Source organism: Centrocercus urophasianus, unplaced genomic scaffold (assembly GCF_019232065.1).
Source record: "Centrocercus urophasianus isolate 14NV4802_14NV808 unplaced genomic scaffold, USGS_Curo_1.0 seq_40, whole genome shotgun sequence".
NCBI classification, from domain to species: domain Eukaryota; kingdom Metazoa; phylum Chordata; class Aves; order Galliformes; family Phasianidae; genus Centrocercus; species Centrocercus urophasianus.
Genome location: NW_024884978.1, coordinates 4,961,283 through 4,979,929, shown reverse-complemented (window position 1 = coordinate 4,979,929; position 18,647 = coordinate 4,961,283). Strand labels below are relative to the sequence as shown.

The 18,647-nt window shown below is 50.0% G+C and overlaps 2 protein-coding genes across 4 annotated transcripts in view; one reads left to right on the top strand and one right to left on the bottom strand.

Moving 5' to 3' along the window:
* TMEM104 (transmembrane protein 104) overlaps window positions 1–12,522 on the bottom strand; it is a 40,621-nt gene extending 28,099 nt beyond the window's left edge. The window contains exons 1-8 of one of the 2 annotated variants that reach the window (XM_042833136.1): window positions 12,315–12,522; window positions 11,850–11,957; window positions 9,964–10,085; window positions 8,084–8,165; window positions 7,052–7,154; window positions 6,569–6,649; window positions 2,908–3,007; window positions 2,006–2,114 (exon numbers count right to left, since the gene is read on the bottom strand). In XM_042833136.1, the coding sequence (XP_042689070.1) occupies window positions 2,006–2,114; window positions 2,908–3,007; window positions 6,569–6,649; window positions 7,052–7,154; window positions 8,084–8,165; window positions 9,964–10,085; window positions 11,850–11,894 (642 nt within the window). In that variant the 5' untranslated portion in view covers window positions 11,895–11,957; window positions 12,315–12,522. The remainder of the gene's footprint in view (window positions 1–2,005; window positions 2,115–2,907; window positions 3,008–6,568; window positions 6,650–7,051; window positions 7,155–8,083; window positions 8,166–9,963; window positions 10,086–11,849; window positions 11,958–12,314) is intronic. The other variant, XM_042833137.1, reaches the window with a different exon arrangement.
* Window positions 12,523–12,627: 105 nt separating this feature from the next.
* On the top strand, window positions 12,628–15,818 carry NAT9 (N-acetyltransferase 9 (putative)). Of its 2 annotated transcripts, none has more exons than XM_042833139.1 (7): window positions 12,628–12,813; window positions 13,330–13,439; window positions 14,477–14,617; window positions 14,852–14,911; window positions 15,089–15,183; window positions 15,272–15,439; window positions 15,541–15,818. In XM_042833139.1, the coding sequence occupies exons 1-7, from the start codon at window positions 12,737–12,739 to the stop codon at window positions 15,613–15,615; spliced, it is 726 nt and encodes a 241-aa protein (XP_042689073.1). In that variant the 5' UTR covers window positions 12,628–12,736; the 3' UTR covers window positions 15,616–15,818. The 2 variants fall into 2 exon arrangements, with proteins under 2 accessions (XP_042689073.1, XP_042689074.1); XM_042833140.1 differs by having other exon boundaries at window positions 12,630–12,813; window positions 15,272–15,426; window positions 15,541–15,631.
* Window positions 15,819–18,647: the final 2,829 nt, after the last annotated feature.

Below are 18,647 nucleotides of genomic sequence, written 5' to 3'. Positions count from 1 at the left end.
GTCAGAGATACAGCACTACATCCACAGGCCTGCTTCAGAGGGAACAGGTTCTAGATACGACCGCCCATCGTGCTCCTACAGCTGCCCCAAACCTACATACAGGACAGGGCAAAGGAGAAGAGGCAGGCATCTGGGACAGCAGCACCGATCCAAAACCTCAAACGCTTTCTCTGGGGATCGCAGGGTTCGTCTGCCCCCTTGTCGTGGGGGAACTTGGCCTGCAAAAAGAGACTTTGTCCACTGAAACATGGAGCCAGAATTATTCCAACAAAAGAAAATGTTAAGAAAGTGAAGGCCAAGAAAACAGAGCAAGTTCTCTAAAGGCTGTGATTCCCATAGGACCGAAGCCTAGTAAGATGCTCTTGGTGCATCCCACCCCACCTCACTCCTGCAGTCTCTTTTCCACCACAGACAGGCAGGCTGCAGCTTCTCCTGCACGTTCCAGACTCCACTTCTATACATAAGCAGCTCAGACAGTTTGAAGACAGTCACAGTTCCCCGTGCTGGAAAGAACAGGGAGAGAACACTGCAGCCTTGCTTATCTATCCGAGAAATATTTGTCAGCCCTCTCGTTCTGCTCCCACATCAATCCATCACGGAACACGACGCCCCAGAACCCCACACAGCTCCGAGGTCAGGCTGAGCGCCGGCCGCCTGCTGAGCGCGGTGACCCTGGGACAACCCCTCCCCCCGTAATCCACCACAGACTTATTTCCTCCCACAAGCAATCCATCCCCACTTGTAAGAAGGAGCACAAAGGCACTGAAGCCCTCCGCTCAATTACAGGGCAGGAAGGATTAACCACTACCAAAAGACTCTGCAGATATTTATTCTCCAAATCCACACAAGGAGACAAACAGGGAAACGTGCCTCCGAGGGCTGTGTACACAGCCAGTACATCCAATGCTTCCTTTTGTTGGTTTTTTTTTTTCTTCAATTTTTCAGGTCTTAACAATTATCTTCATGAATTACAGACATAATATCTGAGAGACACAGGCAATAATTAACACACGTCTGCTTTCTCTGACTAGCTCATTCTGCTGGGTCAGGCAGAGTTATTGAGATTCAGGGAAGAAATCCTCAATCTTGTGGAAATTTTAAGGAAGGAGATCAAGACAATTTAATAAAGCAATAATCTTTCTCTTAAATAATTAACTAGGCTTTGACATTCAGTAATACTTCTGAATCCCAGCTCTTACTTTTGCAATAATGCTACACTCAGATGTGATCTGCTGCATGTCCAAAACGCAACAGCTGCTAAATGGCTGCGTGCAGCCTTTGCCCCTGGATTTCTCCGCACACAAGGCATCTCCAAACACAGATCCTTCCTCTTTCTTCTTAAAACTCCCACTGAGACCTCTAACACCACTGTCCAAAGTCCACACGAGGCACTGCTTTACACTTTCTTCTCATTTTGCTCTGCTAACTCTTATCCCCAGGTCTGAGCGCTCAGCTTTTGCCAAACACGAGTCCAGCAGTGTTTGTCACCCTCTGGGAAACCCCTGGCTTCGCAGCAGAACCACAGCTCAGGAATAGATGCTATGAAGAATCCTGAACTAGACAGCCAGCTACTACTAAAGCAGCATACAGCACGGGTGTTAAGTGGTCTGTTTACATCACCTCTCAAAAAGCAGATTTTCCAGCAGCGTAAACAATTTTACTCACATAAAGAATGCACTCAAAAGACGTGAACATACTTGAGTACATTGAGAACAATCATCTCAAAACAACTACTTCAGCCAGCCACCAAGGACACCCCTTGGGCACAAACACATCACCCACTCAGGCAACATAATACTAACCATCAAGAACAGAAGCGATGAGCCAACTGCAACACAGCCACGTCTTGTGCTAGAGACAAAGTGTTTGGCTAACAAGGCCAGACTGAACAGAAAGCTTCACATCCTCTGTTACTCACATACACATTACCTCAAGGAAAAGAACCCTACCCAGCAGAAAGAAAACTGTACGGGAAATAAAGGTCACAGCACTTTCAGAAACTTACCAGATACAGCCTGTAAGCATCAATCCTTCGAATTGGCCCCCAGCACTTGTCTGTATCATTATACTTTGTGCCATCTCCAACATTGCAGGAATGGTTGCCAATGGCACTGCTGGAAAAGGAGGAGGGAGAAACAAAAGATGGTAATTAATTCCCAGCAGATGCCTTCCCCTTCCCTGCATTCATGAAAGAGGAATGATCAGAAGCCCAAACTGCGTGCTCCTCCCCCCCCCCCCCCCGAGGGCATGCACTCCTCAATTTCTGGGCTGTGTAACAGAGCAGGTCAGTGAACACTGCGCGTTTGAAGGCAAACCCCTTGATTGCGCCCAGGCACTTGGACACTCAGAATTAGCAAATCTCAAGCTCACATAAGGGTCATCAAGCTTTTCCGTTTCCAAGTCTTGAGACCAGGAGCAGCCCAGCCCAGATTCAATCCAACTACTCTCCTTCATTGGTTATTTTTCAGCAGGAGGAAATTGGCTGCATTTACCCAGTGAGCTCTGGGCTTCGGACAAGTAGTGTCACAATGATCACAGGGTTGATAAGCATCACACGTCTCAGCTCATAATCAGAGTCATAGAAGGTAAAATACTGCACAGGGAACAGCAATCAAACCAGAGAACAACAAGTCCCATGTCTACAAGGTGCAGAAGTTAGCAATACTTCACAGCTGAGGACAGAGGAAATCGGGTCAGGTGCCTTTCAGACATCCAACAACAGCTAAACTTGGAGCAGGCTCCTGTGCGTGGCAGCTCTGCCTTCCCAGCCACGAGTCATTGAGTCATTTGTCTGCTCCAGCCCTCAGGAGGCAGAGCTGATCCCGGTCAGACCTATCATCCCATCAAAACCAAAAACCTGCTCTCCTTCCTGGTACTGCATAATTGCACAGCAGTCAGCACACTTACCAGGTCACCTGCATGAGAGAGACTGGTACAGCCGCTGCATAGATTGCCAGGTCCCCATAGAGGTAGATAATGATGCAGAAATAGAAGAGGTTGACACCCACTGCAGGAAAAGGAAACATTTTTACTGACTTACAGTACACAGGGGCTCTTGAACTTTACACTCTAAATTAACAGTCCACAGAACTGCTTCTCAAGGTCTTGAAATCACAATTTCCCTCCACAGCTCAGTTCTGCAGCACGCTCCACACAAGGGTCACATGAGCAGCATAGGGAACTTTGCTGCAGCTCAAGAACTGATAAGAACTGATGCCTCACAGCTGAACCACCTGCCTTCACACCAGGCACTCATCTAAGCCCATCCTGCAGTCACCAGTCAAGGCCAACAGGCCTCACCCAAGTCATCTGCCAGGTGAAACTGTCAACCTGGAACAACCATGGGCAAACATCCAGCTGATGGCAACAGATTTGGTGAGAACGCAGCTTGAAGAACAGATGAATGAAGAAACACACACTTTTATGGCGTTCCACTGATTCCAAACCCTGTGCTTGCAAACCCTCAGTTCCTTCACATTAAGGTTTTGGCCCTGCAGAGATCCATTTCCACAGGGCTGAAGTGGAACTGCGTTTGGGAATTCTTCAGCATCACCATCCTGACTCAGACTTCAAACTTGCAAAGCTTCAGAACAGTTCCTGCAGCCCCAGTGTCACAGAAAAGCACTCCTCCTGCTCCCCGGTCTTTTGTTTTCTTACGTCTGCTCTGCATTTAACCACGAGAATAAGAAGTTCTTACATGGGAGACAGAAAACAGCCTTGCCTGGACTCAGGGAGACACTGGCATGGAGAGCTGAAATCAGCAGCTGAAATCAGAGATGATTGATGAGACTCTCAGATTCTTTTCTTTCAAGAGAGCCCCAACGTTTCACCGTGTGTTTTGCCATCACATTTCCCCTTCATATACAGTCAGGCAATTCCTTATAGGTTCCCCTTTGTCTTTACCCCCCCAGCTCTATGAAAGATTCTGGATGACTACACAGCTAAGAAGTCTGCATCATTCTGAAGACAACAGCAAGTTCCATCAGCTTTCTCCAATTTCCATTAAAAAGGGCTGGATGTTATAACAAGTTTCTGATGTAGGACAGACGTCGCAAGATCCTCTAAGCACAGGAACAGACAGGCCTGGGACAGATTCTGATTTGGGGGTCTGGATGTCAGGTCTCAGACACTCCCCGGAGGCGTTAAGGCTCGCACAACAAGCCGTGCTGCAGCACCAGCCATCCACCACACTGAGCTCCTGCTGCAACACTGGCTGTGCAGCCCGGGTGACGACCCTCTCACAAAACTCATCCCTGCAAAGGCAGGAAGACTTTATTGCCAATTCTTTTATAAACTGCTACTGATCCTCCCTAATCGATACTTTCATTACTAGACAAAAAATGGGAAAATCAATGACTTCCTGTGGGGATACAGCATGATAGATGTGTCCAGAATCCATTACTGCAATAAATGACTGCTCAGTCCCAGAAGAAAGCACCCAACACTGCAAATTAAAAAACAATAAAAATGCACCACACCAAAAAGCGTCCTTCAGAGCCAGCTCTATGGAAAGAGCACACAAACCATCACAGCCTGAGCTGGTCAGCTCCCTTTAAGAAAGAGACAGTCTGAGATGGAGATTTATCCCCAGCTTACCTCCCAGGACTGCAGATTCAACTCCTGTCAGATTGTTTAAGGGAAAAAAAGCAAGAAAAAAGAACAGAGAGCGATAGATACCAGAGGCTTTAAGGTCTGTTGCAAAGCCTTCCTCAGCCTTCCCTCTGAAGGCTGCCCAGACACAGAGGCCTTGCTTTTGTATCCACACTTTGCATGCTGTGGGAAAAGCCCGCTCACTCGTGTGGCAGCTGTCAGAGTGCAGAGGTTGGTGCCTGGAGCCAGGACTCCCCAAGCACGGCCCAGTTCCTCAGCACTGCAGCAGCAACTGGTCACTGAGCAACTGTCCTTCGTCAGGGCCTTTCTGTGCAACCCTCAGCAGCAAGCACCTCAGCAAGGACCTGCAGAGGGAGGGACTTTGCTCATCCCTCTTTGCAACCGCACAGCAGACCAGAAAGTGTCTCTGAATGAGGGCTCAGCAGCCGCCCACTGCTAAGCACAGAGGAAGGCAAAGCAGCGAGTGAGTGACAGCTGCCCCACACCTTCACTGCACACAAGTGTCATCTCCTCTCACAAGCTACGTTTCAAGCTATGGTCTGCTGCTGTTCCAGCTGACTTCTTGCAGATTCATCCCTTGGCATTGGGCTGAGTTGGTCCCAGGGAAGATCCTTAACACAAAAATCAGATCACTCACTAAAGCAACATTAAGAAGAGGGATTAACATCCAGAACACTAAGCAGTTTATATCACTTTGCTAGGAAACGTTTCCCAGCACCAGAGGCCGTGTATTTGCAGCACCCTCTACTGGTTGCAATCACCCAGCAGCAAGGCAGAGGGCAATATTCCAATACCTGGCCCTGTTGAGGGGTCATCCTCACGTCCTCCTGAAGCGCCTGAGAAGAGCCTTCTGAAGCTTGCTTACAGGAGCTCTACCACCCGTGTTCCACCAGCCTGTCAGCAGCTGAGCAAGCCTCCATAGCCGAATGCCAGTGACACTGATAAGCCACAACATACTTTCTTTCAAAGCAAGACCTAAATACTGCTGCTCCTCAGATGACTACTGAGGGGTAGGGGAGCATCTGCAGCGTTTTACAGATGGCAAGGAACACAAGAAAACTCATCCAAACTCAGGGTAACTCAGTACAACAGGCAAGATTAGGAACAAGATGCTTCTAGATCTCCAGCACACGGATAAGTCACCTCTCTTCCACTGCAAGTAGAAAAGTAGCACTGACTCAGTGTGGGTTTTGATGCTTGAGTGACGGAAGCTGACAAAGGAAGCAGAGCATACAGGGAAGTCAAGCTTATTTTCATCCAGACTCCGAAGACCAGCAATAATGCAGCTGCTTGAGCCCAGCTGTCCCTCAGAGAAAGTCTTACACTGGTATAAAGATGACATAAGGCAGAGGAGTAAAACAGCCCACCATGCCTCTGTAAGGCAGCCAGTGAGCGAGGGAAAACGTTACTTTCCACAAGAAATGGGGCCTGACAGGCTTAAAACGGCACATCTATAATGTCTGATGACTTTCTGGCTCTGCACACCATTTCAAGTGCACTCTTCACCGAGTTTCAGAATTGTAGCTTGCATTTCTATTATACACAGCAGTGGATATGGCTTTATCGCAGTGCAGTTACAGGCTTGCTCCCTAACATACAATCAAAGATACTTAACAGCAAAAAAAGACAACTGCCTACCAGATGCTCACCAGAAACCTTTCCAACCCAGCAGCTCGTTCCCTTGCAGCTCTCTTGGTGTCAGCCCCCCACCAGACACACGTAGTTCTTAGGAACTCTCCCCAGAAGCCTCCTATCCTTCAGATGGAGGTTTACAGGGTTCAGGGAGGACCAAACATCTTGTTCTCAGGTGCTACCAAGATGGAACTAGTGACCTTTACTGCTGTATATAGCTGAAACTCAGGATGCAAGCCCACACTGCGGAGCACTCAGATTTGAGGAAGACATGTACACAGTACACAGCAGGACCAGAAAGGACTTAAAAACATGAATCACTCACCTTTATTGAAGAACATGGAAGCCATCTGGCCCATCTCCACTCTTTCTGTGATTTCAAAGATATTTGGTGATCCGCGTCTCTCTGAAAGTTAAAAACAAGAAGTGCTTCAACCAGACCCTCCAATAAGCCCAGAGGCCAGGCTGCCTGAAGACACTCAAGCAGCTCTGTGAACAGCATGAAGGTCAGTACGTACTATCTACCACTCCACAGCTGCAGTCACTGGTCCAATGACTCTGCTGAAGTCAAAGCGTTTTCAAAGTAAGGTACTCTCATCTCAGTGACTTAGAAAGAAAAGATCTTTATCAGACTGCAGAAGGTAAACTGAATTCTCAATGAGTCTTATCTTGCAAGTGCTAAGGACTTTGGGATGCAAATATACAGAACTAAGGGCAAAATGGACAGAAGAGCCCTACTGCACTTCCTAGAGCCCACCAGAGCGCAGTCTGCACAGACCAGGAGTCAAAGCACAGAGCAGGTACTTACGAACGGACAGGATGGGCCGCGTCTCTGCTCGCTCATAGCTATCTCGGAGGAGAACATCACTGTCAGACACTCCAGAAGAAGAATCCTCATCCTCATCATCCTCCTGGAGGAAGAGATCAGACAGACCACTGCCGAGATTTCCTCCAACCACAACAAGAGTTACAGCATCACCAGCACCGTGGTCTCACTTCCAGTATCTCAAAGATCCCCAGCAAGGCTGGGCAGGATGGGCCAGCAAACAGCAGCAATGCCAGGGAGCTGGCAGCCCACACCTGGGATGCTGCAGAGAGCAGAAATGAGTGCTAGCAGAGCAGGCGAAGGTGAGTGACACTCTGCTGTCCTAGCAGGTCTTACACACAGCAACACTGCCCAATACACACTGTGACATGTGGCACAAGGAAGTAAAAGAACCTGTCAGATCCACACAGTTGCAGAACTGGTTAAAAAAAAAGTCCTGACATTTTTATTGCCACAGCCAGTCAGAAGAGAAACACCCATCTCATAACTCCAGCCCACTAACATACAGGCAGGAACCTGAATCACTGCAATTATACCTTGCCCAGACCCAGAAAAGCCACTGACGCCAGAATCCAAGAAGCCACAAGTCAGTTTTACAGCAAGGACATTCCTCAGGACTGTCCACTCCCTAGAATACATCCTTACTGGCAGCAAGGACATTCCTGCCTGTGCCAGTTAAATGACCTGAGATAAGGACTTACAGACACTCCAAATGGCACCACTACATTGGCTGCCACCTCTCCACACTCACTGAGCAGTGCTTCAGGGCAAGGAGAGCACAATCAGTGAGAGATGTGAGCAGCACGAGGGATTTTTCAAAGCTGGAGCAGAAAATCCTGCCTTTAATGAGCAACCCCACAGGGAAGCAACAGCCATATTTCACAAGGCAAAGTTAACTAGAGTAGAAATTTATTCCTTTAATGGAGTTGCTAATGAAGCGAGGCAAAGACAGCGAGGAATCTCAGGCAAGCCTAATGTGACACAAGAAAAATGGAAAGTTAAACCCACACAAACCTTGCGTTTTTCCATTCTCTTCCATCGCAGCTGGGCATTTGCAGCAGCCATGGCTTCCACCACGAAAGTAGTAGTCATATAGCTTGAGAGAGATATTCAGTTAATATCAACCATAGTCAAGCAGTACTGCTGAAATGACAGTAATTTGCAATGTTTGCAGGACTAAACAAACCAAACAGCTGTTTCCCCCAACCTTACCCCCTGCACACTGCTTGTTTCATAAGGAATTTCATCAGCACCAGTGCTGCTATCTCCTCTTGTTGTTCTGTGTTCAACCACAGAAAAAAATGCAGTAAAAAAAAATGCACGTTTCTTTAGCTAAAAGAAGACACAAAACATCTGGAAAACACCTCGCTAGTGGTGTTAGGAAGAAAAAGAGCTTTTCCTTTGTTAGAAAGCAAGCCTCCTTCCCTCTTTTAGGAATTTTAGGGCCTAAGAGTAGCACCATATTATCACAAAGTTTATCCGCTGCAGCCTTTGGCAAAGGCACAACACCACCCTACAGATGTTAGAAATGGCATTAGGAGCAAAGCAGCAGCACAGGACAAGGGGAGGCCACAAGTGCCTGCACACAGCTGGCTGCAGCCACACGGCCCAGGGGCACTGTTACAGCATCCACAGAAGGAATGTCATTATCTCAGCTAAACAGTCCTGTAATAAAAAAAGTCAAATTAATCTTATTTAAGGCTTTAAAGTGGTTTTCCACTGTTTCACAAACGGGACTCATTTATCAAGCTCAACTTTGCCAGAATGAAAGAAAGCAGCCCTTTCCTGAGGCCCACCCAGCAATTTCCTCTTGCACTGAAGGGTCCCCAGAGGGCAAGGGGAAGTCACAAGCACCAGCACTGCAACGAAAGCAGCAGGGCAGCACAGCTCCCAAGGATCTTAATACTGCCACCTGTGTTTTCAGTTTATTTTGATGTGGTTTCAGTACCCAGGTTTGGAAGGCTGTGCTCTCCCGCTGACCTTGAAGGCTCCTCAGCTATTGCTGCACTTCAGAAGATAAACTGACATTTTTCAATAACTCTCTAAAGGGATTGCTTCCAAATCCACCAGTCCCTGGTTCTGCCACGGTTTACATTTTAATCAAGCCTATGAAGCATGCAGCTTTGAGGTGGGGAACTAAGAAACAGTAATACAATTAGTATTGAGCGTGGCTACCTCTACAGAGCAGCACCTAACAGATCTCAAGAGCACTGCCTCCAGACCAAAGGCACGTCCAAGCTGACAGAACTGGTTATCCACAAGAAAGAAACTTCTGAATCCTGATTCTACAATCAGCAGCAGAGGGATTTTATTCTTATTTTTAAACCAAGCCAGAAGAAATTCTATTAATAACCAGAGAATCTCAAGCTATTTGGACATCACTGCTCTACCAACAGTCTTCAGCTCCACCTGCTGTTCCAGCGAGGAGACAGACATCTGGGCAGAAGCTCATGGCAAGCCAGCACGAAAGTCATGAGACCAGCTCCAAGATCTCAGTCCAGCAACAGGCGAGGGGATAAATGGTCCAGCTGTGCAGTGGTCTGTTGTCCTGACACACTTGCAGCTACCCAGACTGCTGCCAGAAGGCAACATAAAACACGTGCAAATCACAGTGAAGATCAACTTATAAATGGTTAATGTTTAGGGAATTATCAGTGACACAGGCAAGCACAGGACGTTTCCAAAAGACTCTAGACTAGAGAAAAAGTCTTCATCAGACAAGACATGGGCCTTAGCATCCCTCCAAATAAGGTCCGCAGGCAACACAGCTGCAGAGATCAGGGCTCAAACAGCAGGGAGACAGGATAACTCAGAAAGCAGCATAAGCCTCAGTGCTGACACAGCTCCATCTAACCAAACCCCCCGTGCCCTGGAGACACACACTCACATCCTACCTCATAAAGCCCAGGAACATGAGGAGAACGAGGCTGACGAGCCACCCTGCTGTTGCAAACGCCTTTGGCATGGTTAGGGCTCCTGTCCCAACAATGAGGTTGAACATGTAAACCAGACCAACCTGCAACCATCCACACAATGCAACGTGAATTTACAGCTGTGCCAGAGATCATCCACATCACCGCACAAACAACTTAAATAGAGAGCAGTCGCTGTGAGCAAGTTAAGCGTGAGCCCATGTTAGAGGTAAACACAGGAGGACACTGATAACCACAGAGAACAAAGCAAGTTACAGCACATATCTGTGAAACTGATACCCCTCTGTTTTTCTAAATCTTTAAGTATTTTTCTACCTTTCAAAGTTAAAAAGCACACGAGCTTTTCGTTTGTTTTCAAACCCATTGCCTTTTACCAGAAGAGTTCTACAGCACGGTTTTGGGTCTCTCCTTATTTTCTGACCTCAGTCTAACTAATTATGGCTACACACCAAAGTCCCCTTTCAGAATGCCTTATTCTCCATTATTCTTAGGACACACTCAAGCAGAACTATAATTTATAGCTTGCTTGTCATTTTACCAGCAAGCCGATCAGCACACTCTGAAAAAGGCAACGTGCTTCTGGAAAGGAAAGTATTTCATATCCCTAGCAAGCATTTTTCTTCTAATCAGGAGCAAAAACATAACTGTGTACATGGAGAAGACATCTCAGACTGTAAACTCAGCTGAAATCAGGATCAAGAAATGCCCCAACATTTGTTGGTTTGTAGTTGTTGCTTTAAATATAGGAGGAAACTCCAGAGCAGAATTAATGAAGAGCTGCATCTGAGCGCATTTTTTTTGAGCGTGGAGAAATGAACATTGGGAAAACTATTTCCTAGAAATCCTGCAAGAGCTCCTGTCCTACATTCACTAACAGTACAGCAGAGTCATCTTTCAGTGGTTCTCCCAGGATAAAAATCAGCCATCACAGCTTGTCAGAAAGTCCTTTCCATTCAGCCAGCACAGCCGTCATTCCCTAAGCACAGCTCCTGCTCAAGTGCCCAGGGCTGTGACTCTAAAGGGCTCTAAAATAAAACACTCAGGTGCTTCTGACTTTGGTCAAGTAGGCAGAGATGGGAATGCTGTGTACATGGAGTAGCTGGGCATCTTCAGGGAAAAATGAGAGAGTGCTCCACACTTTGAGATGGGATTCTGTGCGATTCCTGGAACACTAACATGATGTAAGAGTTGGTGACATCCACAATTAGGAGCCCAGATGTCCCAGTTACTGTCTTGTTCTCTGTTCTCCCAGTTGTGGCCTATTTCTGTAGCCTAAACTCCAGTCACTCTAAATTCAATCGTTAATATAAGGATGAACGTTTTAGAGTATTTGAAAGCCAACGATGTTGATTTCAGTACTAGTTCTATATTTAGCAGTCTGTGAGTTCATGTCAGCAGGGGAAAATGTGTTTGCAAGCACTCATCTAAGAGCTGACACTACATGAACACTTGTGGCTATGAAAATCATGTTTCTGGCAACATAGCAAAGAAGTAACCGGCTGTGTGTATTCACAGGACTTCACACAGCAGAAATACCGTGTCTGATTATTTTAAGTGAAGGGGATTAAAGTGACTGGAAGAACAGTTACAAATAGGTAGAATTCAGTAATCTGATGAACATCAAACAAACCCAAAGCTCAGACAAAACCAGCATCATTCCTACGCGACAGCTCCCCCTTTTAAGGAAGCTTCACGTGACAACGTGCTGCTCTCAACGCATTTCAAAACCGCATCTCGGCACACAGCAGCCCTCGTGGTCCAGGACGCGTCTGCGCTCTTATTTTCAGGCAGCCCGCAGCACTGAGGCCGCACGCAGGGCAGCGGTGAGCCCCGAGCCCGGTACTCACATACGGAGAGTAGAGCTCTCCCGTATCCGTGATGCCGCCGGCCATGGCGAGACAGCTGGGAGAACCGCAGAAACGAGGGCGGCGTTTTCAACCTCTGCTATCGTTAACCTGGGAAAACCACAACGCGGCGTCAGCTCAGCACAAAGAGCGGCACTCGAGCCGGCCTCGGCCACGCGCGGCTCGGGGAGTCCCACCCGCATCGAGCCGCTCCGAGGCGCGGAGTCGAGCCGCACTACGGGCGGGGCGGCGCTCCGGGAACCGCGGCTCCCAAAGCAGCGGCTCCGGGGAACCCGGCGGGATCCCGAGCGGCACCGGCCAAGCGCAGCCCTCCCCGCCGTCCTCACAGCAACGGCCACGCGCCCCGCCTGGCAGAGCAGCGCCCTGCGGCACGAGCACAGGACGGCCGAGCTCCGCGACGTTGGCACAGCGGCACAGCCGCCCCTGAACCCCGACCCACCCCGGTACCTCAGCAGCCACAGCTCCCGCCCCCACCCGGCTCTTACGGCGCACGCGCGGCCCGCCGGGAGCTCCTTCCGCACACGTGACCGACCCGTTTCCAATGGGGAGAGAGGGGTGTAAGCGGCTCGCCTGCAATTGGGGGATGAGGTGCGGTCACGTGCTCGCCGAGCGGACGCGGCGATGACGACGAGGAAGGAAGTGGAGTTTGTTACCGCATGCGTGCGGTAGCGGTCAGCTGCCGTCCGCGTCGGCACAGCGCCCCCCTGGGCCCCGCCGTGCCGCGACACCGACAGGGCGCTGCGCTCGCAGGGAGGCGGCTCTGAGGGCATCGCTACGAGCCGGGCTCTGTCCGTTACGAGTCCGTGCCGCCGAGCCGCTTTCCAGAGCGCTCCTCCTGCCCTGGGCCGCCCGGCGATGGCAGCGGGGCCATGAGGATCAACCAGAGCACCGCGCTGCAGGGCGGGAAGGTGACGCTGGTGCCGTACGGCCCGGCACACGTGGCCCGGTACGCGGCTCTCGCCCTGCTGCTCTGCGCTGTCCGGCTTCGCTTCTGCGCTGCGGGAAGATGGCCGCTCTGCAGCGCGCGTCCCTCGCCGCTCCGTGTCCGGATGTCCGCTCGCTGATGCCGTTCCCTGCCGGGGACGGCTGGGCAAGGAGAGGCGCTGTGCGGGCGGGCTGTGTGCAGCGTTACTCAGGTGTCAGCAGAGCGGTGATGCTGTATGAAATCAGTATGAGATGCGGTGGGACTTGGTGCTGCTGGGTCCGTGCTCTTGGCTCAGGCTTGCGTTACGGCGCTCTTCAGACAAAGCTGCAGGATCAGCAGACTTTGCTGAATGTCCAAGGGGAACGCACATCCCTGTTTTATATTAAAAAGAGATTTGCAGATGCTTTTAAGGTGCTGTGGATGCCAGGCTGGCATTTCTAGACCAGCTTGCTGACAGGGGACGGGCAGATCCTCGGAGCACTTGTGGAAATCTGACTGCAGTACCATCACTAAGCCTGGTTCTGGGTCTCTTTTCAGGTACCATGAGTGGATGCAGTCAGAGGAGCTGCAGCGCCTGACCGCCTCAGAACCACTGAGCCTGGAGCAGGAGTACGAGATGCAGCGCAGCTGGAGGGATGATGCAGACAGTGAGGGTCTTAAATGTTCTCTGAGGGCGGGCGGAAGGGCTTAGAGGGACCTTTCAGTGCTGGAAGGGACACACAGTGGGCTGGGAGTGCCTGCTGAGTGGGCTTTGCCAGCAACCAGAGCAGAGGCTGGCTTTCTGTTCAGCAGACAGCTTTGCCTTAGTGCTGCAGCACATTGGCTTACTCTGTTCATCTTTACAGTTTCTGTATTTTGTGGGTTCCTTCATTTTCAGTATTTGGAGTGAATAATGGCAGTTTAAAGCAAGGGGAGCACAGCTGTGGTGACTTTCTAGGGAGGCCAGGGCATGTTTATAGCCAATATATGCTCAGTGAATCAGAGAACATCCAGGGCTGTTGGTGTCCTCCTTCTGTGGTCTTTCAAAGATAACTGATTTGCTTTACGCAGCATTATCTGATAAGCTGCTGCACAGTCACCACTCCCCAGTTCTGACTGTCATAAAAACATGGAAGGGAATTGTGTTTTTCCCTGAGAAACAGAATGGCTTTATAATTACCTGGTTGAGATGTGTTGTCGGAATTGGTTCCCTGGCTGCATTACAGGTAATGAATCACTGCCCATAAAAGCCTTGTAGAAGTACAGTGAGCAGCAAAATACCGAGGCTGGTGAAGATCTCAGCCTGGAACGTTTGTCTCAGCTGGCATTAAAAGCCCTGCTGAAAGCAGCAGTTTGACTGGTGAATCACTAAGTCTTGATGTCTTGTGCACCAAACAATCCTTTGCCCAGACTTGCTGCAGAAAGAGAAAGCAATGACACCTCCGTCAGGGAATGAGGATTTCCATGCTCCTTCCATGCTTGTTTCTAGTCTTAGTGCCTGCATAAGCAGTGATTTCTAGTGATTTCCATTTCTAGCGATGGGAGTCGGTGTGCTGGAGACGGAAAATTCAGCTACTACCACTTCCTCATTGTTAACACATAGAAACTGCTGTCACTTTGTCCATTGCACGGCTTTACTTTCAGCCTTCAGTACTGCGTAAGTAACTCTTAACATGCCCCAAAAATGTGTTTTTGTTCTCCCCAGAGTGCACCTTCATCGTGCTGGACGCAGAGCGGTGGTCTGAGCAGGCGCGTGGGGATGAGGAGTGCATGGTGGGGGATGTCAATCTCTTCCTCACTGACACTGAGGATCCAACTTTGGGCGAGATTGAAATAATGATTGCAGGTGAGGTTTTGCTTGCTGCCTCGGGTCTTTGTCACCTTGGCTAAAGGCAGCTACAGACAGGTCGCAGAATCACAGATATGATTGCAGTGTTTTGTTCTCATTGCATTACCTTGACTGTTCAGCCCTGAATGGCATTCGTTGCTGCTCTGGGTCACAGTATTTTCTGAAAAGCTTCCAGCACAGATGCTCTGTCTCATGTAACGGGATGCTGACTTCTGCAGCTCTGTCTTTCAGAACCCAGCTATCGTGGCAGAGGATTTGGCAAGGAGGCAACTCTGATGATGATGTCCTATGGTAAGGATGGCTCAAGGCAAGGGTAAAGTTGTGCTGTGGTCAGGAGGCACATATTCCTGGTGATGCACACAGGGTATTAAGAGGAGTATCTGCCTTAGAAGTTGCAGCCCTGTGTCTTTGTAGATATGGCAGCCAAGCAGGTAACAGTAATTTTTGTCTTTCTGGTTTCTTTTGTAGGAGTGACAGACCTAGGCATCACCAAATTTGAGGCTAAGATTGGTCAGGAAAACGAAGCCAGCATCTGCATGTTCAAGAAGCTTCATTTTAAGGAGGTGTGTTGACTGCCTAGCTTCTGACCCCAATGTGAGCAGTGTTTGTTCTATGGTTGGGATGGAGCTCTATTTCTTCTGTGTGGGACAGGTTTCTGTGAACAGTGTTTTCCAAGAGGTGACACTGAGGCTGGATGTCAGTGACCAAGAGAAACAGTGGCTCCTGGACCAGACAAAGCATGTGAAGAAGAAAAGCTACATTGAAGAGAAGCTGCCAGCTGGGGTGCAGGAAACTGACAGAGCCAGGTTTCAGGGAAAGGTTGGACCTTGTGAGGTCTGACTGTGAATGACAGGGCTGCACTTGACTGTTTTGATCTGTTTCCTTTGTCATCTTGTCACTTTTCCACTTTGTTGCAACAGCTGAGAACACTGCCTGAAGTTTGGACCTGGAGAACAGCCGCTAATTCACAGACTGGATTAAGAACAACTCCATGACTTTAACATTGGGATCCAATGGGATCACCAGCAGTTGATTCCTGGCACAACCAGTTTCTGGACAAGCAGCAACCCGTGTTCCCACTTCCTCTGCTCTCAGAGCAAGATTTGTCACTGTTGCAGAGGAAGCCTGAGTGCTCAGGTAGCTCCATCTGTCCTCTATTAAATAGTGATTAAAAAATAAAAATCTCAGGTGCCTCTGGGAGCAGTGGGGCTTTCTTTGGTGAAAATCTAGCTGGAAGTTAAAGAAGACTACAGCAACTCTTTGAACCCCTTTTAATGGGGTGTGGGGTGAGATGATCAGAGGGAAGGCGCTGGTTCACCTCTCAGCTCTGGAGGACGATCCAGAGGGGATGGGGAATCGGTGAGGAGCACCTGACTGAGTGCTGTGCTCAGCTGAAACAGGGCCAGGAAATCATTCTTAGAAGCAGGGATGACACAGTCCAGGGAGATGGCACAGCCCTTCTGAGCCCACCTGACGGCCACTGATTGAACATAAGAGTACAAAGAGGAGTTGTCAAACTATTAACATGATTAAAATCGCTAATACAAGTCAAGCGAGAGCCAAGCTCAGTCTCTGTGATCTCTACAGAAGGGAACTGGCAGCTGCAGGAGGCTTTTGAGACAAAATCTCTTGCTCAGTTCAGAACTGCTTTGGCACGCTGATACCTGTTATGTGTGTGGACCTGGAGACCTCAGGCCATCAGCAAAACGATGCTTAATCTCTTGGGTCTGCTGTTAGCACAGCAAGAAGAAGAAAGACACACCTGAAAGAAGGCAGAATGGTGACTTCCCTCCTTCAGGCGGCTCAGGACTTCCTCTGCAGGGCCCAGAGCTGTGTGCTGCTCTCCAGTGAGCTGAGCTGGGGGTGAGGCAGCACTGCTACTGGAGCAGGCACCTTCAGGGGAAGTCAGCCTGTGATACTTCAGAGGCCTGTTCCCAAAGAAGAGGTGCTTGTCTGACTAGCACTGGACAGACTTTTAATGCAGTTATTTAACCTGACTTTTCCTGCCCCACTCAGCATGCTTTCCACAGCAGGGAAGCTAAAAGAAAAGGTAAGGAGGTTAACTGCTGCTCCTGGGTGCTTTCCCACTGTAACAGCAGCCAGAGAGGCTAACTTTAGACCAGAAATGATTTGTTCCAGGTATAAGGTATCAGATAATGACATCCCTGTGCAAATCTGGAAGCTGTTATCTGGTAAACTCTACAGTTTTTAGCGTTACTTTGTGAGTATTTTTAGGACCTGTGAGTTGTAGTTTCTCACTTTTAGTTCATTCAGATAAAATCATCCTATGACTAATGTTAGAACCAAGTGCAGGAACCAAGCGTGTGTCGTGGTATTTTAAACCACAAGTATTGAACATTGAGGGGGTTGGACACGATCTCTGGAGGTCCCTTCCAACCCCAACAATTCTGTGATTTTGTTGTAGCAAAAGCTTTGTGCAGTGATAAAGAAAAGAGCAGCTTCACTTCCAGCTGAGATTAAAGTTATAAGGTCTATTAATCCTCCTGCTCTTCTTCCCCTGCTGCAGGCAGGGATGGATTCACAGAATGCCCCTGGGCAGTGTTTGCAGCATTTGTGTACTACCAGCTTGCAGGGTGCTGCAGCATCGCTGGGTTTCTAACCAAGGGGTTGGGGTCACGGAAGCAGCACGCGCTGCTCCAGCACAAAGCACAGCCCCAGGCCTTGGCTTACAGGGGACACACACAGCTCTGTGCAGATGCAGGTGGTGAAATTGAGCAGTGTTCCTAAAGCCCAGTGTGTGCTGTGAGGCAGGAGGGCTGGGCGCTGTCACAGCCATTCCCCAGGCTTGGAAGAAGGATCAAAGATGACCTTACCTCCAGCAGAGCGCAGCGTCAGCACTTCTTTGACTCCTGCAGGCTCCTGACGCCAGGTGGGGGCTGAGGGCTATTTCGTTCAAGAGCTGGGAGGACAAAGTCCTCTGTGGGTAAGTGCGTGCGGGGAATGGGTGCTGATGCTGGAAAGCACGGCAGCTCCACCCCGTGTGACTGCTGTGGGGTTTGGGGATGGCCACAGGACCTGCTGATGAGCTCCTAGCCTACCCTAGGCACTCCTCACTGCTGCCAGCACGCAGCCCTACCAGCACAGCGGCTGCCCAGGCTCCTTCAGTGCTCCCGTCACACCAGGAATGCATCCCTGTGGGTTCACATCCATCTCCACCTGGAAGCTGCTTTTCTGGCCCTCACCCAGCTCTGGAGCAGCAGCATCTGGAAGAGGCAGTATAAGAGACCAGTCTTGTCCTCCCGTTGCCCAGCCCAACCTGGAACAGAGCAGCTCAAGGGTTTTCTCATCCTGTTTCACATGAGAGCCTTGCTTTGAGGGCCGCAGTCCCACGTACCCTGAGGACACAGGGTGCTGCTCCGGCTGCACCAGCCCAGTGGTTGCTCGGCATCAGCCAGCACTGCATTCGGCATCCCTGGTGTCCAGGCAACACCAGGGCACTCCCTGCCTCCCCGGCAGCCGGGAAAAGCCTTCACCCTGGCAACTCAAAACAACATCAGGTCTGTCCCGGAAACCCCTTGAGGGAGGGTGGCTCAACACATCCACACCGCAGCGCTCGGGATTGCCAAGTGAGCCACGCTCCTGCTGGCAGGGAAGGATCCGTTCCCCCACGCTCCTCCGCTGCAGCAGGAGGGCTTAGCGCAGAGCTGCATAAGCTGTCCCAGTACACAGGGCTTAAAAATAGCTGTATGAGCCCAGCATGGCAGGCACCGCAGCCTCACAGCCTTCAGCTGCAGGCTCCATCCTGCACAGAAGGGGTCAGCCCCTGCCCCCGGGCTGCCAAAGCACTCAGAGGCCCCACTCAGGACAGGCAGCGCCCTGCCCGCCTCCAGCCTGCTCTCAGAAGGCAGCCCCAGTGCTCAGGCTCAGCCCACACCTCAGTGGGGCAGTGGGGGCACTCTGGGGTTGGGGCAGCCCCCAGCAACGCTGCCTCCCTCCAGCCCAGCCAGCAGCCACGTCCCTACACTGGGCAGATTAGAGCAGGCACACGGTAGCCTGGAACCACCCC

What these genes read in the sequence shown, in the direction of transcription:
- NAT9 (XM_042833139.1), top strand. Translation starts at nt 12,737, where the DNA reads ATGAGGATCAACCAGAGCACCGCGCTGCAGGGCGGGAAGGTGACGCTG. An exon ending in GGCCCGGCACACGTGGCCCG is followed by an intron (nt 12,814 to 13,329) that starts GTACGCGGCTCT and finishes GTCTCTTTTCAG; the next exon opens with GTACCATGAGTGGATGCAGT. An exon ending in TCTGATGATGATGTCCTATG is followed by an intron (nt 14,912 to 15,088) that starts GTAAGGATGGCT and finishes TTTCTTTTGTAG; the next exon opens with GAGTGACAGACCTAGGCATC.